The sequence below is a fragment of the Pelmatolapia mariae genome, linkage group LG4 (assembly GCF_036321145.2).
Source record: "Pelmatolapia mariae isolate MD_Pm_ZW linkage group LG4, Pm_UMD_F_2, whole genome shotgun sequence".
Taxonomy (NCBI): domain Eukaryota; kingdom Metazoa; phylum Chordata; class Actinopteri; order Cichliformes; family Cichlidae; genus Pelmatolapia; species Pelmatolapia mariae.
This window is the reverse complement of record NC_086230.1, coordinates 36,420,832-36,447,527: the sequence shown is the minus strand read 5'-3', so window position 1 is coordinate 36,447,527 and position 26,696 is coordinate 36,420,832. Positions and strand designations below refer to the sequence as shown.

General features: G+C 44.7%; 1 protein-coding gene across 1 annotated transcript; it reads left to right on the top strand.

The window, feature by feature from the left end:
• The first annotated feature begins 1,156 nt into the window (after window positions 1–1,156).
• Window positions 1,157–25,348, top strand: itga2b (integrin, alpha 2b). Its single transcript, XM_063472628.1, has 31 exons — window positions 1,157–1,318; window positions 2,427–2,557; window positions 4,603–4,703; window positions 4,816–4,981; window positions 5,056–5,105; window positions 5,219–5,264; window positions 5,517–5,636; window positions 5,768–5,812; window positions 5,892–5,935; window positions 7,478–7,543; window positions 7,630–7,682; window positions 7,765–7,837; window positions 9,636–9,765; window positions 9,838–10,020; window positions 10,254–10,299; window positions 13,465–13,566; window positions 14,654–14,709; window positions 14,800–14,951; window positions 15,027–15,140; window positions 15,227–15,294; window positions 15,626–15,761; window positions 17,472–17,564; window positions 19,811–19,890; window positions 19,969–20,049; window positions 20,128–20,233; window positions 20,330–20,485; window positions 23,203–23,289; window positions 23,411–23,530; window positions 23,619–23,720; window positions 23,791–23,913; window positions 25,152–25,348. The coding sequence occupies exons 1-31, from the start codon at window positions 1,179–1,181 to the stop codon at window positions 25,239–25,241; spliced, it is 3,060 nt and encodes a 1,019-aa protein (XP_063328698.1). The 5' UTR covers window positions 1,157–1,178; the 3' UTR covers window positions 25,242–25,348.
• Window positions 25,349–26,696: the final 1,348 nt, after the last annotated feature.

Genomic DNA, 26,696 nt, shown 5'->3' with positions numbered 1-26,696 from the left:
CAGATCAATGACAGTGTCTTTTATTTTAACGTAACGAGGTGTTTTCAGGAGAGAGTGTTTCCAACTGCTGCTGGCTGAATTCCAGGGATTCCCTCAGAGATTTAAATTCCCGGTGTAAAATCTCTACAAAGGACAACCTTGCATGGAAGCTGGACAATCGCTTATCAATTGACTCTGTCTGCAAAGTCTCCACCAGCCGGCAACGTTGTACTGGGGGAGTCTGGCAGGCGTCTTCTTTTCGATGACGGCGTCTCAGTCTTCCCTGAGGAAGATGCGCTCTGGGCCTTCTTCATAACTGCTGCCTCGAAGCACCCGTCGATGTAATCTCCAGGGTGTTGGATATGATTAAATAGATATGGTTAGTTATTTGTCAGTTGTTTAGTTTACTTTGGTATAATTAAAGCTTAAAAAAAGTTTGTTTATTTTGAGCTACCATTCTTTTTTTTCTGCCACATCTCCGATGTCTGACGTCACCTACAGCATTTCCTTTATGTCACTCATGCCTCAGTTCCCTCGCCAAACTGTAGGTAGTTCATTAGTGGCTGCTGTTCAGTTTCAACTAATGTCCCAACTTCTCCTGCCTTACTGAGGAACTATGTGCCTTTTGAATGAGTCAAGAAATTCAATAGTGGTGACACAATACGTCAAGCTTTTATAAACACTGGAACATGACATGGACTAATTCTGTCTGTAATAAATTAAGTGAAGATTATTGTTGTCCCCTAAAGACTTTTGACAAAATTAAACATACAAAGTGTCAGCTTCTTGTCATCACTGAAGATGATTCAGGCCTCACAAAGATAGCGTGAAGGAGTTACTGATGACTCTGAGAAGGATAATAAACAACAGCCAAGTGTAAAGATGAAGAAGACAGAGTCATTTCCTGGATGTCGCTGAGCTCACCACAAACACAGAAACATGAAACTCAGATAAGGAGGCTTTTATTTTTAGGTCCTATCAACAGGAAGCAGCAGCTCAGCAGTTAAACTGACACAGCTAGCTGTCAATGATCTGTCAATGTACACACACACACACACACACGCACACACACACACACACACACACACACACACACACACACACACACACACACACACACACACACAGCGTTTATAAGTTCAAACACAGCAGCTACTTCAGACTCCTCACAGTCGGGCAGGCAGCAGTGAGACGGCAGGATGTGTGTGTTCAGGTGTGTGTGTGTGCTGCTGTGTGTGAATCTGAGTGTGAGTCTGAACCTGCTGGATAAAGTCATGTTCAGAGGACCGACAGGAAGTCTGTTTGGATTCTCCGCTGACTTTCAGACCATCAATAACACGTAAGTTGGTAAAAACACCTGGGGTTTCAGCTCAGACAGGAAGGGTTCCACTCCCCAGACCCTGATCTTATTTCATGGATATAACTTAGAATTTCCTGTCTGTAAAAATTAAATAAAGGGTAAACTAAGATAAACCCTAAAGCACATTTTCCTCGCTCATTGGATGCACAGCTGAAATACACCTGGCACATCTGTTGTGGTTCAAACTACACCTGGAGTGCTTCAGAAGCAGTGTGTTTGGGCTGCATAGGGTCTTTTATTTTGAAAATTGACAGGATTCTCTTAGCTGTGTAACTTTCTGCTTTCCTCACCTGCTCTATGCAGGAGCTTCATATGGTACAAGCTGTGTCCCAAAACCTAGGCCGCATCCTTTGGAGGACCCGGACCGGGTCCTTCGTAGACCGAGTAGACCGGAAGTGCGAGGCTGTGAAATGTGATGGTCTAGCCTTCAGATTTGCATCACCGCTGTGTCGGTGGAGTTTAATAAACTCGGCTGTCTGCTCCTTGCTATCTAAAATACAACAGGACACTGGAGTAAATTCTTGACTATCTCACACTTCTGTTTAATCAGTTTTCTGTTTGACGTTTATTCAGCTGTGTGAAAACCAAGGAGGAACCCACCCGAGGGATTAATAAAGTTTTACTTAATCTAATCCAATCCAATAACTTTGATCTCAGCCAAACTGAGGAACAAATAAAACACTGAAAAAGGGGAAACAATAACATTTTTAAGTTATCTAAGTGACTTATATATCATGTCTAACCTGAGTAGTGAAAGACCGCGGGGGGTCTGAAAACAATGTTGCTGTTCTCGCCGGCTCGAGTGACCATTGAACCCCCGGCTAGCTATCGAGCTGGTGGGTAACAGACGTCTCAGAAAACATCGGAGCACTTTTCCAAATATGTGATGTCTTGATAAACCGAGCAGATATTTGAAGTTTACACAGCTACACTGTTGCCTGAAAATATGTTAAAAGTTTATTTTGTGACGTAATCAGTTTACAAATGCGGCCTCAGGAGGATGCAGCCTACGTTTTGGGACACAGCTTTAAATGTTGCTGAGCTCTGATTGCCACGATAACACTCAAGCAGCAGAATCTTTCTGCAGGTCCTATGTTGTCATTGGAGCTCCCAAAGCCAACACCAGCCAATCAGGAGTGACTGAGGGAGGGGGTGTGTTCCTCTGCTCCTGGTCATCTGGAGGTGGGAACTGTAACATAACTGACTTTGATCTGACAGGTGAGTCTGGCACACCTTTAAGACCTGCACAGTCAGCAAAAATCTCACAACCTTTAAAAGAACAGTTCAGTTTGATTCACTTTTATTTATACAGCACCAACAAGAGTCACCTCAAGGAGCCTTACAGTGGCTTGCAAAAGTATTCGGCCCCCTTGAACTTTTCCACATTTTGTCACATTACAGCCACAAACATGAATCAATGTTATTGGAATTCCACGTGAAAGACCAACACAAAGTGGTGTACACGTGAGAAGTGGAACGAAAATCATACATGATTCCAAACATTTTTTACAAATAAATAACTGCAAAGTGGGGTGTGCGTAAGTATTCAGCCCCCTTTGGTCTGAGTGCAGTCAGTTGCCCATAGACATTGCCTGATGAGTGCTAATGACTAAATAGAGTGCACCTGTGTGTAATCTAATGTCAGTACAAATACAGCTGCTCTGTGACGGCCTCAGAGGTTGTGTAAGAGAATATTGGGAGCAACAACACCATGAAGTCCAAAGAACACACCAGACAGGTCAGGGATAAAGTTACTGAGAAATTTAAAGCAGGCCTAGGCTACAAAAAGATTTCCCAAGCCTTGAACATCCCACGGAGCACTGTTCAAGCCATCATTCAGAAATGGAAGGAGTATGGCACAACTGTAAACCTACCAAGACAAGGCCGTCCACCTAAACTCACAGGCCGAACAAGGAGAGCGCTGATCAGAAATGCAGCCAAGAGGCCCATGGTGACTCTGGACGAGCTGCAGAGATCTACAGCTCAGGTGGGGGAATCTGTCCATAGGACAACTATTAGTCGTGCACTGCACAAAGTTGGCCTTTATGGAAGAGTGGCAAGAAGAAAGCCATTGTTAACAGAAAACCATAAGAAGTCCCGTTTGCAGTTTGCCACAAGCCATGTGGGGGACACAGCAAACATGTGGAAGAAGGTGCTCTGGTCAGATGAGACCAAAATGCAAAACGCTATGTGTGGCAGAAAACTAACACTGCACATCACTCTGAACACACCATCCCCACTGTCAAATATGGTGGTGGCAGCATCATGCTCTGGGGGTGCTTCTCTTCAGCAGGGACAGGGAAGCTGGTCAGAGTTGATGGGAAGATGGATGGAGCCAAATACAGGGCAATCTTGGAAGAAAACCTCTTGGAGTCTGCAAAAGACTTGAGACTGGGGCGGAGGTTCACCTTCCAGCAGGACAACGACCCTAAACATAAAGCCAGGGCAACAATGGAATGGTTTAAAACAAAACATATCCATGTGTTAGAATGGCCCAGTCAAAGTCCAGATCTAAATCCAATCGAGAATCTGTGGCAAGATCTGAAAACTGCTGTTCACAAACGCTGTCCATCTAATCTGACTGAGCTGGAGCTGTTTTGCAAAGAAGAATGGGCAAAGATTTCAGTCTGTAGATGTGCAAAGCTGGTAGAGACATACTCTAAAAGACTGGCAGCTGGAATTGCAGCAGAAGGTGGTTCTACAAAGTATTGACTCAGGGGGCTGAATAATTACGCACACCCCACTTTGCAGTTATTTATTTGTAAAAAATGTTTGGAATCATGTATGATTTTCCTTCCACTTCTCACGTGTACACCACTTTGTATTGGTCTTTCACGTGGAATTCCAATAACATTGATTCATGTTTGTGGCTGTAATGAGACAAAATGTGGAGAAGTTCAAGGGGGACGAATACTTTTGCAAGCCACTGTATATTGTAAGATAGACCCTATAATAATGAGCTATGAGCAAGCACTTTGGCGACAGTGGGAAGGAAAAACTCCCTTTTAACAGGAAGAAACCTCCAGCAGAACCAGGCTCAGGGAGGGGCGGGGCCATCTGCTGTGATTGGTTGTGGTGAGAGAAGGAAGACAGGATAATGATATGCTGTGGAAGAGAGACAGAGATTGATAACACTAAAAACAAAAACATAACTTTCAGTCCTGCATTCAGAGCAGCGTCACCTGCTTCCACATCCTGACCTCACCTGACCTCACGGTCCTGACCTCGTACACACCATGCTGTGTTTATCTTACCTGCCGCAGGTGATGAGGTCCACCGCAGTTCAGATCTGATGTTTCTCAGCTTAAAGAGCCAGCAGTGGTTCGGCGCAGCGGTGCGATCGGTCGGCAGCACACATCTGCTGGTAAATCACGGTCTGTTGGCGCCCTCTGCAGGCTGCCCAGCTCATTACAGACACACTAGCAGCAGGTGAGCTCTTTGTGAAGTTCATTCACCATTCGCTGTGCACCTCTTAGGCATGTGCGCCGCTCTTCCACTGGAATGTTCAGAGGGGAGGGGCGGAGTCAGGGATAACACCTGTGGGGAACTGTCTCATATTGGAACACAAGACAAGAAACTCCACCCCCTTCTCCCCCTGCAGAGGGCTCATGATGGAGGAAGACTACAAACGCATGCACAACAGTAAGAAGACACACAGAGACAAAGGGCCTGACTACTTCCTGGGTCCTCTCTTACAACTGTTTCTTGTTGCCTAGGAAATGACCAGCGATATTGTGAGGTTGGCTTCACCGCTGATGTCACCAAGGTGAGACGGTGGTGGGTGGAGTCATTTCTGTGGGAGCGCCATCACAGAATACCCTGATGATGATGATGATGTTGATCCACACGGTGGCGCTAATGCTTCATGTCCTGTTTTAGGACGGTCGGCTAGTGCTTGGAGCTCCCGGAAGCTTCTTCTTTCAGGGTGAGGGCCCCCTGCTGGCCACTTACTGTAATTACATGTTACACTTTGAACAGACCTGAACGCAGAATCAGGACATTCTGTTCTACAAGAAAGAAAACATGGTAAAAAGGTCACTGACATTCATAGAATGCTAAGAATAAACGTCAGCCTCAGTCTGTTTCTTGTTTTTAAAGAACTTGCTTACCACCACCTGCAGGTAAGTGCTGACATCACTGCTGACATCAACGCTGATGAACACTGTGCTGATTTCAGGTCAGGTGATCACTGTTGGTGTTGATGACATCATCAACAGTGGGAAGAGCGATGATCCTATAACATATGTGGCGGGCATAAGCCAATCAGATGAGAGGGGAGGCTATGATGTTTACCACGGTGAGTAGCTGAAGAAGGCTTTTATTCTGACAGGTAACTCAAATTTAGAGAGTAAAAGCTCAGCCCTGGCTGTTATCAGGTGTTACTGCACTTCCCAGAATTCACTGGAAATCGGTTCAAATTTGTTTCAGGTTACTCAGTGGCCAGTGGCCTGCTGACTGGAGACTCCACACCAGGTTATAATACAACATAATACAATCTAACACAGTATAATGTGACATAATGTAAGTGGTCGGCTCACTGTTTATGTTTCAGATTATCTCGTCGGTGTTCCAAATGACAGAAACACAGCAGGAACAGTAAGGTTCTTTTTTTTTACTCTCTACTGTTTTCTACTTTATTCTCCAGCTTTTTATGGATTTCATCAGTTTAGACTGGTGATGCATTGTAAACAGAGCAAGTACTTAAAGAGCACCTTTCTACTTAATTTTGAGCACTGAAAGCACTTCCAGTCCCATTCACTCAAAGTCTCTCTCTCTCTCTCTCTCTCTCTCTCTCTCTCTCTCTCACACTCACACTCACACTCACACTCACACACACACACACACACACACACACGTACTTTGCTTTTATCTATATATAAATGATTTGAAGGTGGGGCATCCTTTTCTGACACATGCTCACAGGCAAGCGTGGTGTGAAAAGAATGGGAACCACTAACCTAGTTTGCCAATCCAGGGGTCTCCCTCGTCCCCAGACTCTGCTTCACCCACGGAAAACATGCCAGTAGGATTAAGGAGGTCCTCAAAGTATTCCTTCCACCACCCAACAATGTTCTTAATTTAAGCCAGCAGGGGGCGCTATACACATGGCTTTCCCCTCTTGAGTCTCCTGATGGTTTGCCAAAATCTCTTTAAGGCAGTCCAAAAGTCTTTTTCCATGGCCTCTCTGAACTCCTCCCACATCCGAGTTTTTGCTTCAACCACTTGCAGACCATGGCTGCCTCCAAAGTCACACAGGCTAACCAAGCTTGATAGGACTCCTTCTTCAGCCTGGTTGCTCCCTTCACCTCTGGAGCTCAGTGCAGCGGCTTTGGCAATGGAGGTACTGAACATGGTCTATTCGGACTCAATGTCCCTAGTCTCCTTTGGGATGCTGTTGAAACTCTGCCGGAGGTGTGCGTTGAAGATCTTGCAGACCGGGGGCTCTGCCAGACCTTCCCAGCGCAGCCTCACTATATGTTTAGGCGCGTCAGTTCTGTCCAGCATCCTCATCTGCCATCTGATCCAACTCACCACCAGGTGGTGATCAGTTGACAGCTCAGCCCCTCTCTTTACCCAAGTGTCCAGAACATATGGTCGCAGGTCCGGTGATACAGTTACAAAATCGATCATTGACCTGCAGCCTAGAGCGTCCTGGTGCAACATGGTGTTTGTCGTGGACAAACTCGGGTTCAGATCCGGGAGGCCGTTACTCCCAGTCACGCCCCTCCAGGTCTCACTGTCGTTGCCCACATGAGCATTGAAGTCTCCCAGTAGGACAAGAGAGTCCCCCGGTACAGCACCCTCAGGCACCCTGCCCAGGGACTCCAAGAAGGCTGGGCACTATGAACTGTCATTCGGCGTATAAGCGCAGACAACAGTCAGGACCCGTTCCCCAACCCAAAGGCACAGGGAACAAAACCCCTCATCCACTGGGAGAAACCCCAACCTCCAGGCAGCAAGACAAGGGGATATAGGATAGCCATCCCAGCCCGTCGCCTCTCACCAGGGCAACTCCAAACGGAGTCCTGCCCCTCTCCAAGAGACTGGTTCCAGAGCCGAAGCCGTGTGTTGAGGTGAGCCTGACTTTCTGTTTTCTGTGGTTCACCTGGACTTTTTCATCCATCTGTGTGTTAACAGGTGAAGATATATGATGGAAGAAGCACTGGATCTCTCAGAGTTCACCACACCTTTCTGGGAGCTCAGGTATAAAACCTCCATTTGCTGCATAAATAGCAGGACTAAAATTTGGAAGTCTGAAAGTGGACCTGTGGTGTCTCTATCTCCTGCAGGTGGCGTCATATTTTGGACACAGTGTAGCTGTGGCCGACGTCAACAGTGATGGGTAAGAAGACGTTTGTTTTGGACACTTTCAGACATCAGAGCGGTTTACATTACTATCTCTCTGTCTGTTCGGTTGAATGCAGTCTGGATGATGTGCTGATTGGAGCTCCGCTTTTCATGGACAGAGTGAAGGAGCAGCTACAGGAGAGAGGACAGGTATGAACATTGAAAAGCATTTTCCTTGGTTCGGTTTTTTTCTGCAGTAATTTGTATTTGGTGGCATCGATCTGTTCAGACACACAGCAAAAACCCACTCAGAACCAAGCAGGAGCAGTGATGACAAATATGATTTGTATTTATGACTTAAGTTAGAAACAGCACAATGGAGGACCTGGTGGCTTGTAAAGTGGCTTTTAGGTGTGGAGCAACTGTAGCAGAGCATGTGAGGGAAACATCCAGCCTCCAGGCCTCACATGGCCCACAAGAACATTTCAGTCGGACCACAGAGCAATAAAATGCATATATTTTATAAATGTGCCTATATAATGAACAAATAAAAAAATCAGGAAAAAATCATCAGTCATTAGTTTTCTGAGATAAAACAGATATGTCCAAGTCAAAATGAGGCGTCATTACGTGATTGACACAGATAACAAAGCATGAATCACGGCAGCTGTCAAGAAAAGGAAGGTGGATGCAGAATGCTGCGTGTTTCAGGAAAAAATGATTGATTTGATTTGATTGATCTGAATTATTTTTTCTTTGTTGAAGTGAAAGGCAAGCCACTGTGCCTAGTTTGTGGCGAGGCACTGGTGCCATTACAGTTCGAAACACGCTGAAGCGCTCCCAACTCAGAATGAACTCTCTTCGTCAGAGTTTGAGTCCTTAGAAAGCAGCTTTCAGACGACCACCGACAGAGAATATTACGCTTTGTGCTGAGTGCATTAATAACCAAGAACGTGAAACCTAATGAGGCTTAGTAACACAGTAGTTAGACTTTTTTTGTCTTTCTTTTTTGAATCCCTTGGTGTTCATAATAGTATAGCCCTCAGAACTATCAAAATTTAAATGGCCGTTCATATAAAAATGGTTCCCCATCCCTCGCTATAACGCGGTTCACCTTTCGCGACCTCGCTGTTTCGTGATTTTTTAATTTTTTTTTATTTTTTTTTTTTTGGTGCAATTTTGCATGCTTTCTTTCTTTTTTCTTTTTTCATTTTTTTTTTGTACTGTGCATTGTGTTCTGCATCCTGATTGGCTGTAGACCATTGTCAATCAATCTCATGCCGTGTCTCCTGTACAGGACAGAATGCGTTCAGCATTCAAATTTAAATAGTGTGACTCTGAAGTGCTGCACTGTATGTTTGTAAGTTTCCTCCAACAAACACAACAATGTCGATGAAACGTTTTGCACCGTCAAAGGCTCCTGTGGGTTCCTTTGGTTTCATTCTATAATACTGGACTTATGTTTCTACGAAGGTTTGAACTTTGAGTGTTTAAACAAGAGAGAGAAGTGTGAAAATGTTCATGCAGTCTGAGAAAAGTGTATAAAGTGTGCAGTGAGGGGTTTTACAGCCTTAAAACATCTATAATAACTGTAAAAAGTAAAGCTGGCTACTTCACGGAGTTCACCTATGGTTATTTTTAGAACATAACTCCCGCAATAAACGAGGGACCGCTGTAATCGATTAGCTGTGTGTGATTGAATTCATGGCCTGCCAGGACTAATTCTTAATAACAGTTCATAAATATTTTCATACAGTCCGACTGTGGATCATCACAAAGGGTCAAAGTCATCTGAGCATGAATATTTTAAATTTTTCTCATTAGTTTTATTTCCTAGTCCAGCTTTAGGAGTTGGTACTGAAACAGTTTGTAGGTACTTGCTGAAAGAGAAACGAGTGCACTTGTCTGAAGCACATCTTTAAATATTTTTGCATACTTTTCTGATCATATCAATATTCAATTTATTCATCGATCAAACAGATTTTTTTCGATTTTTTTTGTTGTCTAGGTGGTTTTGTACCTGCAGAAAAAGACCTTTTCCTTGCAGCCAGACCAATCACTGATTGGCCTCTCCTTGTACGGGCGTTTTGGCTCTGCCCTCGCTGCACTGGGTGACCTGGATATGGATGGTTATCAAGGTAACTGTAGAAACAGTAAATGCAAATAAATGTCCCCGTGAGATGTGGGTCATATCAGCTGTTTATTTGCAGATGTGGCTGTTGGTGCCCCCTGGTCAGGGGAAAGTGGGCAGGGCCAGGTGTTCATCTATCTGGGAAACAGTAATGGACTGTCAGGCACACCCTCCCAGGTGATTAGCAGCCCGCTGCCTAGCAGGACAGCGTTTGGCTTTACTCTGAGGTCCGGTGCAGACATTGATGGGAATGGATACCCGGGTATGTTCATGTTGTTCAGTTTTATTATCCATCATTGATCCAAGTGAAAAGTCTGAGATTTAAATCTACTTTCCAAGAAAGAACTGGCCAATAGGGCAGCAAAAGTTACAACAAACACATAACAAGTTAAAAAAATAAATATAATTATTATATCCATAATACAGATAAATAAGGAGCAATCAGCCAATCAGCAGTCAATAATCTGTGTCCTTGCACTGTCTTTGTGTTTGTAGACCTGCTGGTTGGAGCATGGGCTGCGGACCGAGCATTTGTCTACAGGTAAAAGCCCGATCATCCAATGTACTGGTAATGAAAAACTGCCTCAGGTCTCCAGACCTTCAAGGTCCACAGAACTCCAGAGACCCAAGACTTCCATTAATCCTTGACCTATATTGTTACAAATCTTTACAGTCTTTATAGTGTATTATAGATTTAGAATCGATAAATCTGACTTATATTCACATATCTGAAGTACAACCAGTGCATTTTCAATCATAAGGAAATCCCAAAAAGTTGTTTCGGTTAATCTGGACGTTTTCAGTGGGAGAAACGTCTCATCCAAAGACTTCTTCAGTCTCAGCTGTCTGCAGGTCTCCCCAACCTTATAAACAGTACCTTTGCACAATAACTCAAACTAGCACCACCACAAACTGGGTTTCGTCAGCACGCTACAACACGGAGTGAACACCATCCCCATAGACACAATGACCAGGGAAGAACATCACATCAAGAAGGCCCTGAGTGGTTATCCCAGGCAGCAGATCAGATGGCTTCAGCAGACCATTAAGGATTTAAAAACCAGTTAAAGGATTCGAAAGTAGATCCTAAATTAAATTAGAAGCCAGTGTAAAAAGGAGCTGGAATAATATGGTCAAATATTCTTTTACCAGTTAAAAACCGTGCCGCAGCGTTCTGCATCAGTTGCAGGCATGACAGAGTGCCCTGGCCAACCCCTACTAAAAGGGAGTTGCAGTAATCCAAGGGTGAGGTTATAATGTAGGGCACGCTGTTAAGTGTCAGGAGGATTGCCAGGATTTATACATCGGGGAAACCCTACAACCTCTGGATCTCAGGAGCTTGGAAAAAGAAAAGTGTCTGAACTTCTTTAAGTCCCAGATTTAAGCCCTGTGGGAGTTTCCCCCCAAAGAGGGACAAAGGACCCCCTGATGATCCTCTACCTAATCACATGAGCCAAGGTGTGAAAACGGGTGTAGGTCACAATCAGCCAGGGTTTCGGGTGAACTCATTGTGAAACCTGGCCCCACCCTATCATGTGATTTCCTGAGGTCAAATGGCCCAGGATGTGAGTGGGCGTTAAGGTGTCTGGGAAGGATCTCAGAACTGGATTATAGAGCTCGACAGACTACGTGACTTTCGCCCATTGCATTTTAGGTACGAGTGGCAGCAAAATCAAAACACTGCATCAAGCGCTAGCATTTACACCACCGGTAATCATTAACTCTACAGTTTTAATCCCTACTTGCATTTTATTTGCCCCAAAAACAGTTATGTACAAAACGAAGGAGAACACGGCAGGTCCGTACAAAGACAGACGTGACGAAAAGGCAACAAAAAGTAGGAGGAAAAAATCAAAGGAGTGAAAGGGTCAGACCCATACGAGCATGCAGAGTGGAGTAAGGACGTTAGCGTGCTGCCCAACTTTCATCACACACATTAAAGATACACGCTAGTGTATGCACTCACATATAAGTGTGGGCGCATACACTCATAAAATGTTTAGTAACTTCAGATCCCTGCAACAAGCCCAGGTCCAGTTTACTTTGGTGATTCGGACTATTCCATTTCACAGCTGTTGTTTTTTTCCTCCTGTACAGGCCAACGCAATCTATTTGTCGTTTCAGGTTGTAGTATTACACAACATTTTCAGATCCAATAGAAATAAAATGAGTGTTTCATAGTTCATTCAATTTATTGTCTTTATTTATTACTGGCATTATTGTTTCATTCTATTATAGAATCTTACAGGAAAGATGCAAAATTATATTCTGTTATGCTTTATTAGCTGCTTTGGTGAAAAACAAATCAACAATGCAACAAAAACAACAACAACATTGCAAAACAACATAGTGGAAAACAGTTATTCATCACTTGCTTGCCTCAATACAACACTTGGGCGCATATATGACGGACTTTTCGTGGCTGTTTTGATATCGCTCTCTCTCTCTTAACCGATCAAATCTCACTGTGGTAACAGCTTTAAACTCAGTATGACCCAGGTTGATAGAGGGTGCCCAGTCTGGATCGCACTCCAGCATTTTGTAGGCTGGTTTTCCTACAAAACACAACAAATATTAGCCCATAAAGCCACAGTGAACAAAGCAGCATAGCGCAACGAATTCAATTCAAATCAATATAAGACTTATTTGTAACCTACATCAACAATTATGTTATGATAAATTACGTAATAACTACAACAGAAGACTTACCTTTGTGGAAATGCTTGGAGCAGACTAACATGTGAGCTGGAGTGTTCTGGGACGTTATATTTGGTCTTCCAATGGCTGCAATCCAGGCCATCCGTCGGCTCTTTGTTACTTCAGAAACACGGCTTCAACCATTCCTCTTCCACGATGGAATCTGATAAAAACCGATCTCTTTACCCGTCGGCTTCCCGTGGCTGTCATGCGACCGGCTATTGCAGTTAATAATACAACAGCTTCTTGCCATTCTTTGTGTTTCTTTTTATCGCTGTGTAACTGTTTTCTTGTGAAAGTCTGCGTGCGCTAGTACTGCTTGCCACTCGTACATACAATCCTTTGCGGTTTTGACGTCACATTTTCGAGCTCTATAGATGGCAGACAGTTGGTGTCTGTTTAAAGATGGTCGTTCACAGTGGACATAGATGGTAGTGAACATAGTGAACATTTGCTGCCCGGTGTTGTAGGGTTCTGATTACTCCAAGTTTATGTTCCAAAGGGTGGTGGGAGTCAAAGAGGAGGTACTGGTCAACTTCTGGCACAACACAGAAGAGCCACCTCGTCAGGCCAGGACTCTGCAGTCTATTCACACCTACAGGCCAGTGGACACTCTTTCAATAATGAGGATGTACACATCCTGGACAGGGAGGAACGCTGGTTTGAGCGCGGAGTGAATGGTCATTGATCAAAGGTCATGACAATTTGCATATAAATGACCATGAAACTGACCTTACAGTCAATTGTTAATCAGTGGTGCCAGTGTGAGTCTTTATGTAAACGTACTTAGTTCTTCCATGAAGTCCATTTGCTGAAGTCACTTGGATGACGAAGTGTTTCTCCCACTGAAAACAGCGTAAATAACAACAGGATGCCATGAAGTTTGCATAAACCCTTTGCAACAACTGCAACAGCTGATGGTACTTTAACTGTGTGTGTGTGTGTGTGTGTGTGTGTGTGTGTGTGTGTGTGTGTGTGTGTGTGTGTGTGTGTGTGTGTGTGTGTTCAGGTCTTGGACAGTGATCCGGTCCAGAGTCTATGTGTCTCTGCTGCCAGACTTCCTTAATCCAGATGTCAAACTCTGCCATCGAGAAAAGCAATCCGTGTCCTGGTAATGATCAAACTTTCCTTCAATAACTTCAGCCATAAAGAATGTACAACCAAGCTTGTTATTTATCTTTTTCAAAAGATGAGTAATTAAATCATAATTACTCACCTGGTAATTATTCACCTTGTGGTATCGACTCACTTCTGTCATCCTGTATTTTATGCATATAAGATTTAGATTGGTTATTTATGGTTGGTTTATACACCTCTGTGTATGTATGTGTGCATGTGTACATGTATGTATATACATATATATAGATAGACAGAGATATACACATTTGTGTGTGTGTATTGTGTCATTTACATGATGTTTTGATTTACATTGCTGTGCTTGAGAGTCACCATCTACAGGAACCAAATTCCTTGTATGTGTTTGCGCATATACATGGCCAATAAACGTGATTCTGATTCAAAAATATGAATTCAGTGGTTTCAGTGAGGTCCAGCGGTTCATGAGCAGCTTGAGGTGGCTCTGCAGGGTTACGGTTGTTCTCTGGCTGCTGGATACGATGCAGTGGTTTGAACGAGCCCCCAGATGCTACACTTTTGTTAAAGTCAGCTGTGTTAGACTATTGAGAGGGTCCAGCTGTCTTTGGGAGTTTGAGGCATCAGGATAAAGTGTTGATGAAAAGTTCAGTGTCATCTGCATATTGGCAAATATCCCTGAAAATGTAAAGAAATATAAACTTTACATTGGCTGTGATTGCAGCCATTCCCCAACTCTCTGTGAATGGTACTCATGGCCATTGATCAGTGATCTTTGATCAGTGGGTTTTGGTCAGTGGTTGTTGATCAATGGTCATGAGCATTTGCATAATTATGATTAAGGAACTGACCTCCCAGCCCATTGTTCCTTCAGTGGGCTGGTTTCAGTCATTATGCAAATGTCCTGTTTATAAGATTGAAACCTGCAGTCAGCTGAGACTGAAGAAGTCACTTGGATGAGTGACGAAACGTTTCTCCCACAAAACGCTACATCCAGATAAACAGAATCAACTTTTGGAGATTTACTTACCTGGATGATTGAGAATGCATATAGACATATAAACTTCACACCAAAGTTTCAGTCCAAATGTTCTGTGTCTCTTTAGTTTCGTCATTCAGATGTGTGTCCACCTATCAGGTCACAGAATTCCAGAGGAAACAGGTAAAATCCTCAGGTAAATGTGTCCTTGGACATGTAGGACTTTAATACTGGTGACCTCATTTTTCTCTCTCTGCTAATTGGCTAACACAGCTCTGGAGGTGGAACTAAAGCTGGATAAGATGAAGCAGCCAATGGCCCGACGGACCCTTCTGCTCTTGGCCAATCAGCCACAAGAGACGATGGAGATAACAATTAAAAGGAAAGTGGGTGTGGCCTGTGTGAATCGCACAGCATACCTGAGAGTAAGTAAAAGAAAAAAAAATACAGTGAAGGGAGAAAACAGACACAACTGTTCATATGTGTGTGTGTGCGCGCAGTCTGAAGAAGAAGTTCGGGATAAGTTGAGTCCAATCTTCATCACTGCTGACTTCAGCCTCCTCAACACCACCCAGCACGCTCTCTTACATGGACAGACACACACTGCAACACAGGTAAGTTTAACACACACACACAGCCATGCACACATAGAGTAAACTTTTTACTTGGAATGTGTGCGTGTCTGTGTGCATGTGTGTAGACCAGGATCATCCTGGATTGCGGGGCCGATAACGTCTGTGTTCCTGAGCTGAAGCTGAGCGCTGAACCGTGAGTCAAACTTTCTTTACGTGAACAGAATTCTCAGTGTGCCTCCCTCATTGGCTGATCTGTACTCACTGAGTGTCCACACATGGACGCGTGCAGGTGTGGCTCCAGCAGGTGGCCACATGCATAAAGCGAAAAGGTGAAGCTCATGGAGCAGGTGGACACGTCTGTTTTCTATCAGACCATCTTTTTGGAGCTGTTGTTGTTCCCACATGGACAGATGTTTAACACCTGTTCCAGATGTTTTTAGTGAGCTGAGGCTTGTGTGCGTGTGTGTGCGTGTGTGTGCGTGTGTGTGCGTGTGTGTGTGTGTGTGTGTGTGTGTGTGTGTCAGTGCATCGGACACTGTGCTTGTTGGTGGTGATCAGTCAGTGTTGCTGTTGGTGTCGGCCGTGAACAGCGGTGAGGGAGCATACGAGACAGAGCTCGTGGTCCAAATCCCTGAACACACACACTTCCAGAGCAGTCAGGTAACACACACTCTCTCTCGCTCTCTCTCTCACACACACACACACACACACACACACACACACACACACACACACACACACACACACACACACACACACACACACACACACACACGTCTGGTTTGCTATCCTCGTGGGGACATCCCATTGACATAATGCTTTCCCTAGCCCCTTACCCTAACCCTAACCATTAAAAATGAATGCCTAACCCTTACCCTAAACCAGTGGTTCCCAAACTTTTTTTGCCAGGCCCCCCTTTTTTACAAGAAAAATGTTCGCGCTCCGCTACCACCTAACCCCCCCCGCACAAACACATCCTCCAAACATATTTTGTTTACAAACTCCATTGCGGTTTATTTCACACCTCAAACATTTAGTAAACAATTAAGCAAATACAAGTAATCTGCAATAAATTACAGGTAGTAAGAAAATAATCTACTAGCTCGTTTACGCTACGTCCACACCTACACGAGTATTTTTGAAAACGCAGCTGTTTCTATGCGTTTGGGCCTTTCGTCCACACATAAACGGCGTTACGATTCACCGAAAACTGAGATTGTTTAAAAACTCCTTTTTTGCGTTTACATGTGGACGCGGAATACAGAGTTCGTCACGCAACGTCAAAGGTATGTGCCTCTTTTCACGTCACGCTGTGCGCCACGTTATTGTTTACATGAGCTGGACTGCAGAATGGCAGATAGTCAGATTAACAGTATTTTGTCTCTATCTTCAGGTTTTACAGGCTTACACATACACAGGCAGTTACTGTCCCTCCATTTAGAAAGGCAGAGGCGTCACGGTGTAATTATTTTACGTGTAGTTGTTTTTTTCCTGTGTAATAATATTCAACATTGCTATCAATACATTTTTTCAAAAAATGTCTCTCTGTGCAAAATAGGTTCAAAAACAAAAACAGCTGTGGGATACTGTTTGTCCGTGATTTGAACCGGGGGAACAAATTACGGCAGGATCAGCCTGATGTTATTTGTATCCCACTGTAACTTTACTGTATAAAGAGCTAACATCTCCAAAATGTCAGGAGTAGTTAGTCATTACAAGAAGTGTTTGTGAACTAAAAATCAAGAATGTGGGATGCTGTTTGTCCGTGATTTGGAGAGCCCAGCGCTGCTCCCAACGCAGGGAAAACTAATTTTGCAGGGGAGACCTACCTTGGCACTTGTTCAGGTGAAGCCAAAGGGAAGATATGCTTCCATATTTTCTAGTCTTTGGCTTGGAAGGAAGTTGGTTTGGAAACATATCTGGCGATGCTTCATCTCCTGCTTTGCGTTTGTGTGGGAGCCCCGTCAAAAACCTGTCCATTATGCTAGCAGTGTCCAAGCGCTCTTTTTTTTTTTTCTTTTTTTTTTTTCTTTTCATGCCGGGCCCCCCCTGCAATGGCTCTGCGCCCCCCCTAGGGGGCGGGCCCCACACTTTGGGAACCTCTGCCCTAAACCTAACCATAACCTAATTGTAACCCTGACAGTAAAACCGCATTTTGAGTGTGAAAATTGCTTTCAACCCCGAGGGGACCTGGATTTTGGTCCCCACGGTGCAGAAAGTCCCCACCAGGATAGTATGAACCCGTATACACACACACACACACACACACACACACACACACACACACACACACACACACACACACACACACACACACACTCTCTCTCTCTGACTGCCAGCTGTGTGTTGCGTTGATTTCTGTGTGAACAGGGCATTAACAGGCTGGTGTGCATGCAGAGGAAGGAGAACCAGACTGTGGTTGTTACCTGCGACCTCGGGAACCCCATGAGGCAAGGACACAAGGTGAGCACATCCCCAATCCACCATGGTTGCATGACCAATTATTACATTTATTTACCCATAATCCTCGGTTGTGTTACTTTGGGTGCACAGACAGCACAGCTGCCGTGTCATCACTGGGTTAGTGACGTTTTTAGAAACTGTCTCTTATCAAGCGTATTCTGCAGAGCTGGGAGGATGTGGACTCTGTGACTACTTTATCTTTACAGATGTCTCTCCTGTATTTATACAGAATACTCTGCATATATTCATTTATTACTCGACAGCTTAAGTGGAGATATTATCTGAATTTCAGGAGCGGGACTACACCTCACTCACGCCCCTTCCAGCATAAGTCTATACAGTGGCTTGCAAAAGTATTCGGCCCCCTTGAACTTTTCCACATTTTGTCACATTACAGCCACAAACATGAATCAATGTTATTGGAATTCCACGTGAAAGACCAACACAAAGTGGTGTACACGTGAGAAGTGGAACGAAAATCATACATGATTCCAAACATTTTTTACAAATGAATAACTGCAAAGTGGGGTGTGCGTAATTATTCAGCCCCTTTGGTCTGAGTGCAGTCAGTTGCCCATAGAAATTGCCTGATGAGTGCTAATGACTAAATAGAGTGCACCTGTGTGTAATCTAATGTCAGTACAAATACAGCTGCCCTGTGACGGCCTCAGAGGTTGTCTAAGAGAATATTGGGAGCAACAACACCATGAAGTCCAAAGAACACACCAGACAGGTCAGGGATAAAGTTATTGAGAAATTTAAAGCAGGCTTAGGCTACAAAAAGATTTCCCAAGCCTTGAACATCCCACGGAGCACTGTTCAAGCCATCATTCAGAAATGGAAGGAGTATGGCACAACTGTGAACCTACCAAGACAAGGCCGTCCACCTAAACTCACAGGCCGAACAAGGAGAGCGCTGATCAGAAATGCGGCCAAGAGGCCCATGGTGACTCTGGACGAGCTGCAGAGATCTACAGCTCAGGTGGGGGAATCTGTCCATAGGACAACTATTAGTCGTGCACTGCACAAAGTTGGCCTTTATGGAAGAGTGGCAAGAAGAAAGCCATTGTTAACAGAAAACCATAAGAAGTCCCGTTTGCAGTTTGCCACAAGCCATGTGGGGGACACAGCAAACATGTGGAAGAAGGTGCTCTGGTCAGATGAGACCAAAATGCAAAACGCTATGTGTGGTGGAAAACTAACACTGCACATGACTCTGAACACACCATCCCCACTGTCAAATATGGTGGTGGCAGCATCATGCTCTGGGGGTGCTTCTCTTCAGCAGGGACAGGGAAGCTGGTCAGAGTTGATGGGAAGATGGATGGAGCCAAATACAGGGCAATCTTGGAAGAAAACCTCTTGGAGTCTGCAAAAGACTTGAGACTGGGGCGGAGGTTCACCTTCCAGCAGGACAACGACCCTAAACATAAAGCCAGGGCAACAATGGAACGGTTTAAAACAAAACATATCCATGTGTTAGAATGGCCCAGTCAAAGTCCAGATCTAAATCCAATCCAGAATCTGTGGCAAGATCTGAAAACTGCTGTTCACAAACGCTGTCCATCTAATCTGACTGAGCTGGAGCTGTTTTGCAAAGAAGAATGGGCAAGGATTTCAGTCTGTAGATGTGCAAAGCTGGTAGAGACATACCCTAAAAGACTGGCAGCTGGAATTGCAGCAGAAGGTGGTTCTACAAAGTATTGACTCAGGGGGCTGAATAATTACGCACACCCCACTTTGCAGTTATTTATTTGTAAAAAATGTTTGGAATCATGTATGATTTTCCTTCCACTTCTCACGTGTACACCACTTTGTATTGGTCTTTCACGTGGAATTCCAATAACATTGATTCATGTTTGTGGCTGTAATGTGACAAAATGTGGAGAAGTTCAAGGGGGCCGAATACTTTTGCAAGCCACTGTATATGCCCCTGTCACCATGAACTGGTATGACTGGTATGGCGCTATATAAATAAAATAAAATTGAATTGAATCGAGGCCTTCCCCAAACCGCAGCACCAGTTCACCCTCTCCCATCATCGCTCATCGTAACTGACGCTGTGGTCCCAGCGAGTGAAATATCAGTTGAGGATTCAGTTGATAGATCCATGTCTGATCATGAATCCTGAACATGCACACTCGTGCAGCGGGTCCAAATGTCTGCTGGCGTGAGCAGAACGGGTCTTCTTTACTTTTGCTGACCTGATTGTGAAATGATGCAGAGCTGTGTGTTTGTGTGTTTAGCTGCAGACTGGTCTCCTGTTCAGCGTCGGTTACCTGGAGGAGGTGGAGAATCACATCACCTTTAACCTCAGAATACGCAGGTATGCACAGTTCCTGTTGGTTCACTGTACGCACGTTTGGTCATTATGTCATCATCCGCCCGCTCATCTATGTCCCAGTAAGAACTCGGTGAACTCGAGCAGTAACGAGGTGACGGTGGCAGTTCAGGTGGAGGCCGAGGTGACGCTGCAGATTAGAGGGTAAAAAACAATCAACACATTGTTTCTTTGTTCAACGTCCGAGTCGATTCACATCATGACCACGTCGCCATCTTTCAGAGGCTCTTCCCCTCAAGACATTGTGCTGCCCCTCCCTGACTGGCAGCCTGCAGTGCACCCTGGGAGTTTAGAGGAAGTGGGTCCACTGGTGGAACATGTCTACGAGGTGAGCCCGAGTCTCTCTGACAGCAGTCCCACCTCACCTTTGTGTCAGAGCGTAAAACTGTGTCGTACTGATGACATGGATTGTGCTGTTGTGTAGCTGAGGAATCAGGGCCCGAGTGCGGTCAATGCTCGGCTGACGGTGGACTTCCCCTCCACCTGGCGACATCACTTCCTGCTCTATATCTTGTCCAAAGCGTCTGAAGAATCTTTAAGCTGCTGGACCCTGAACACATCGCAAATTGACCCTTTCAAGGTCTGTAACCTGTCTCTCACCTGTCTCTGTCACATATGTGACCGTTTACTTCTGAAATATGTGAATGTTTGGACAGAGAGTGTTCCTGCTGTGGTTAGAGTGAGTGCGTCACAGGTAAATATCAGTAGAAACACTCGTAGCCAGCTTAGAGCAGTGCTGTCATCACACATTAGTAAAATAATAATTCATCATCTTAGTTGTTTTTACAAAAGGTAGAAAAATCTGAAAAAGCCTAAAATATGAACAATGGGGGCTGCTCGCTCACTGAGCCGTCACCTGTACCTGTGACACTCTCACTCGCCCTTATTAAGACGGACAGACAGACGTGCGGAGCGGGGAGAGAAGGACCCAAGTGCAGGCACTGATTTCACTGTGAGGGAGCTTTATTTAGAGTGGGGGAGGTACAAACAGAAGCAGAACATGACCTAAACTGGGAGATAATTACAGAAAGTATACAAAGGAACCAAAAACCTGAGAGGAGGAACATGGAGAAATCTCCAAAAGTTGATTCTGTTCATCTGGACGTCTTCAGTGGGGGAAACGTTTCGTCACTCATCCAGGTGACTTCTTCAGTCTCAGCTGACTGCAGGTTTCCCCAATCTTATAAACAGTACATTTGCATAATGACTGAAACCAGAAGACACTTGGATGAGTGACGACGTCCAGATGAACAGAATCAACTTCTGGAGATTTACTCACCTGGATGATTGAGCATGCATCAAAACATGGAGAAATGCAGACGGAGCAGCAACAAACAGAGGAAGACACACTGCCTAAATACACAAGGAGAGGACAGCTGGGACCAATCAGATGTAACGAGACAAAGAAAGCAAAGCAGAATACACAGACGTAAGAGTAGGACTATCAAAGTAAAACAGGAAGCACGAGACATTCGCTAAGACGCAGACTCAGAGACATGACCGACAGGGGACATTACACATGGAGACAAGAACAATTAAACATGGAAGGCAAAGGAACAAAACCCAAGGACTGAGACTCACAAAGAACTAAACCCTGGAAAGTCAAAGTGTCCAAACACAACACCGGGCCAGCAGACCCAGGACCATGACACAGATACTTTATGGTTCCCACTGCGGTAATTGTGTTACCGCAGATTAAAATAGTACATAGTCTGTAATTTACAACAGATAAACAACACAGTTAAATAAAGTGCCACAAGTGACAGCCTTGCACTGGGACACAGTGCAGCAATTTACATATTTACACCAGTGCAAAGTCAGGTTGACGCTGTGTGAGAGAGAACACTGGACACTGTAAACATAAGAGAGGTAGCTCCATGGAAGTATAATTAAAAAATATGTTTGGGATATTCTGCCTGACAGGTGAGTTCACCTTTGACAGAATGAAGAGTTGTTAACCAGCTTTACAGAGAACGGTAAGAATGAATGTGTCTGAGGGAGGGGGAGCTCTGCTGCCTCAGAAATGTGGAGTGAGTGTGATGGGTGTCCATGGTGGAGAACAGTTTGTTCAGTGACCTGTACAAAGGTAAACACCAATGGAGAGAGGCCCGCCCCCTGTGGGGCACCAGTATTACATCAGGCAGGACAGGCGTGCACTGACAGATGGTCAGGAGACAGCAGAAGTGGTGTGTCAGGGTTCCTGTGTCTGTTTTCACATGTATGTTTCCTGTTTTATTGTGTCGGTCATCTGTCTGTGTGCTGTCTGGTTACTTCTACTTCCTGTGTCGTTAGTCAGGCTTGGTTAAGCCGTGTTGTCACCTGTTTCTATTCTTCATCATTATCCGATGTATTTAAGCCCTCGGTTCCCCTCAGTTGCTTCGTCATCGGCGATTTTGCTTTTTCAGTTCAGTCGTTCAGTTTAGTTCAGCCTTTCATGTTCTGCTCATCCTGTCTTCATGATAAACACCGTGCACATATACACATATCCTGCGAGTCCTGCATTTGGGTCGTCTTTCTAGACGCACATTCTAAGTGGATGGACGGTGTTAAAGGCAGTACTACCCAGGTGAGAGTGAACACACTGCAGCATGTAGATAACATCATCATCCACCTGCATGAGAGGCTGAAGCAAACTGAAGACGGTCGAGAGCATATTTCACCTGCAAGAACCGGTGTTAGGTTCACCTTGGTGACATGTGACCTCAAGGCAACTGCTCTGAAGTCGTTAAGGCCAGAAGGGGAGGCTTTCTTTGGTACCAGCACTAAGCATGATGTTGATGTCTTCAGCAGCGTCTGCATCTTTTCCTGCTGCAGGCTCAGGTTGAAGAGATGCCCGAGTTCACGCTGTATCCTTCTCAACTGGCCCTTGTTCATCCAGGATGTGATTGCACCATGTTGCATAAACGAACAATGCAGTCCCTCCGCCTTTCTCGTAACTGCTTAGCTTGGTGTTTCTGTTGGCCTGAACAGTGAAGAAAATGGGTCCAGGTGCTGAGGTCTGGTGCAGCCTGATATGACCTCTGGTTTCTAACCAGCGCACAGCTCGTCCATGTTTTTACCCAGAGACCTCCCGTTTCCTGTTTATATTTCCTTCAATGCTGTTTTTGGTTTTTAGCATTAAGACCTTTCACTGGTCTTGGAAACTTTATTGAAACAAGTCACTGCATCAAATCCAAAATAAGAGAACTTTTCTCAGAAAACTTTAAAAATTCCCAGTTTTGATATTCAGTGTTGTAGCTGGACTCTGTATTTTAAACAGCTTATTTCACACCTCTCTGTCCTTCCACACGCCTGCAGCTGGCTGGAAACTCCTCGGGTGTGTCTGCAGTTTCTCCATCAGTCCAGCAGGAGGAGCCAAACTCACACAGACAGACTGTTCATGTGGTGAAGAAACTTTATTACTGATCTCACAAATACAGGCCCTTTACCATCTCACAACAATAACATTACCTGATCAGCTCAGCATCACTAATCAATCATCGATTGATCGTGTTTGTGTGTGTAGAACTGCAGCAGTAGCGACGCAGGCTGCGTCAGGTTTGTGTGTGATGTCACAGACTTGGGGCGGGGCTTCAGTGCAGTTATCCGAATCTCAGCCCGACTGTGGACAAATACACTTATAGAGGTAGGTACACACACACACACACACACACACACACACACACACACACACACAGGTGAAGGTGGTGATGTTATTGCATTTCTCCTTACAGACTCCTTATCAGAACTATGAGCTCGTTTCCTTTGCATCTTATGATGTCATCAACACATCATCAAAGGTCCAACCGCTACTGCTGGACAGTGGACACACACAGGTACTACACACACACACACCAGTTCCGTAGTTGAGGTGCTAATTTGGTAACTTTGTGTGTGTGTGTGCAGACTCAGCTCAGAGTATTGTGGCGTCCTCCAGACGGTGAGAAAGGTGTTCCCATTGGCTACATCATTCTGTCAGTCATCTGTGGGCTCCTCCTCCTCTGCATTCTCTGTTTCATCTTCTGGAAGGTATCAATCAATCAATCAATCAATCATTACTCAGCCAGTCATGTACAGACTAGTCTAGCGTTCAACACAGACACAGCTGGTCTGACTGAGCATTACCTGTGTGTCAGGTGTGTGTTAGAGCTCTGACACACTTGGGGAGTATGAATAAAAAAAGAAATCTCGGACGCTGCTAGCATAATGGACAGGTTTCTGACAGGGGCTCCCACACAAATGCAAAGCAGAGGATGAAGCATCTCCATATATGCTTCCAAGCCAAAGACTAGAACATGTGATGAAGCATATCTCACCTTTGGCTTCACCTGCACAACAGCTGTCGTGCGAAGGTAGGTGTCCCCTGCAGAATTGGTTTTCCCTGCGTCGAGAGCACACACTGGGCTGTCACAATCACGGACAAACAGTATCCCACAGGTGTTTCTGTTTTTAAACTAGTGCTGTCAACATTAACACGTTAATATGGCGTTAACACAGCTAAATGCGTTAACGCAATCATCACGATTAACGCGATTAAAAGTTTTAAGGCGCTTAACCCGTCTGGAGCGCAGAATGAACAAACTTCGGACAAACTGCCTGAAATGCGTTAACAGAGACATTCCAGGGATTTTGAGTCGGCCTGCGTTATAGACGAGTTAATTGTTAATCGCGTTAGTTGTGATGACGACGTTAATGCGCTTAAGCTGCATTAATGCGTTAACGACGAGTAACCCTCACATGGACTAAGCTGCGTAAACTCGTTAACGGGGATTTGACCATTTTGATGCGCTAACAGGTGCATTAACGCGTTAACGCTGACAGCACTATATTAAACCCATTTTGCACAGAGAGACATTATTTAAAAAATGTGTTGAATATTCTTACACAGTAAAAAAACAACAAAAACAACTATATGTAAAATAATTACACCATAAAGGGATTTTCTTGTAAAACAAAGGGGTCGTAGCAAAAAAAGTTTGGGAACCACTGATTTAGAGGATGTTTGTGATTAATTAGCGGTTCGTGTCACATAATGTAATGCAAACTGAACTAAATTCAGTTTGTACCTGTGCAGGTATCCTCAGTCACCGTGACGACCACGCTGAAGTCGCCTCCGCTGGTTTTCGTCTTTGTTTTGTTTTCACATTTAAAAACTCTGTGTGTGTGTGTGTGTGTGTGTGTGTGTGTGTGTGTGTGTGTGTGTGTGTGCGCGCGTGTGTGTGTGTGTGTGTGTGTGTGTGCGCGCGTGTGTGCGTGTGTGTGTGCAGCTTGGTTTCTTCAGGCGAACTCGTCTCCCCAAAGATGAAGACGATGATGAGGATGAGCAGCGTTTGTCTGAAGGTCACATGACTGAATAACACCGAGTGTCATATGATCACTGATGAAGCGGGAGGTGCTCTGATTATTGATCGACACCTTAATAAATGTCTGCACTGCAACATGTTTATCAATAAAGTTCACTTTCAGTAAAACTCAACAACAAACGTCTCCATCTGTAAACAAACAAACAGGAAATAAGAATGAGATGAGACACGAAGCTCCCACTGATCCTATTAAAACACACACACACACACACACACACACACACACACACACACACACACACACACACACACACACACACTCTTACTTGTTCTCCTCTGTTGTGAGGACACTCAGTCACCGTGAACTGAAACTTTCTTTGTGCCGTCTGACCGAACCTAAAGCCTTATTCAGGGGTTAACAGGGGTCACCGTGGTGAGCATGCTCACATAAAATGAGGCGACATCATCAGAGGAACAGCTGATACAGAAAAAGGCAGAAAAAAGTTTAATCTTGTGACGCTTACAGCCACTCTGACGGCGTCCCCCATCAGAGCGCTCAGACTTTAAAGTGGAACTCCCTGCAGTATGTCGCAGATCAGAGTGAATGAATGTGATTGGTTGAACAGATACTCAGGTGTGTGTTTGCAGCAGATCAGAACCATGGTCTGCATCAGCACACGATCACATGGATGTTCAGTCTGAGCAGCTGGAGCTTCATTTCCTGCTTTCAGGAACAAGCTGCACATGAACGAATGAGAGGAAACTCGGAGTCTTTATTCTCTCAGCTGCAGACTTGCTGCTGGTTCAGGGTCAAAGACTAAAGATCAAAACAATCATTAAGTATAAAAAACTGAATTCAAACAAACCTGCTCTGAGCTCAGCAGGCACAGTGCAGGTGTCCGGGGGTCAGATATAGCAGAATCAAGCTGCTGTACAACTGGAATAAAATATATTATTATTGATTATTGATGCTCATCAGGGAAACACAAAGATTTCAGACCCTCCTCCTCTCAGAGCTCTGAGGGATCTTCCAGGGATGGTGACGGTATTTTCTGGAGATGTGATTGGGGAGTAGGTGGTGATGTCATTCCTGCTGATCTGTAAAGTTCACAGCATAAGTTACGATGGAGATTTAGCCCAGTAAGATGTGAACCACCTTTGTAGCTCAGAAACACAGAGTTCACCTTGAAGTTACCTGGATACGACTAAGTCCTACTTCATAGTTCAGGCCACAGCTCTGATTGAACTGAGGAGACCAGCTGCTGCAGGTTGAAACCAGATGTTTTTGTGGTTTTTGGGTTCTGTGAAGCTCCAGATGTTTCAGTGGGTGATGGTCTGGGCTTTACTCAGGTCAGGAATGGAGCTCAGTGAAGTTCCCTGAGACAGGAGCAGATGTTGCTCTGCAGATGTACTTCAGCATTAATGAGGCCTTCACAGGGGTCACAGCTACCCCCCCACCCCTCAACCACACCATCAGGGACAATCAAGCTGATGGTCGATCTCCAGACT

Coding starts and splice junctions, on each gene's coding strand:
- itga2b (XM_063472628.1), top strand. CDS start 1,179: ATGTGTGTGTTCAGGTGTGTGTGTGTGCTGCTGTGTGTGAATCTGAGT. Junction 4,704..4,815: donor TCGGCAGCACACATCTGCTG/GTAAATCACGGT, acceptor TGCACCTCTTAG/GCATGTGCGCCGCTCTTCCA. Junction 4,982..5,055: donor CTACAAACGCATGCACAACA/GTAAGAAGACAC, acceptor CTTGTTGCCTAG/GAAATGACCAGCGATATTGT.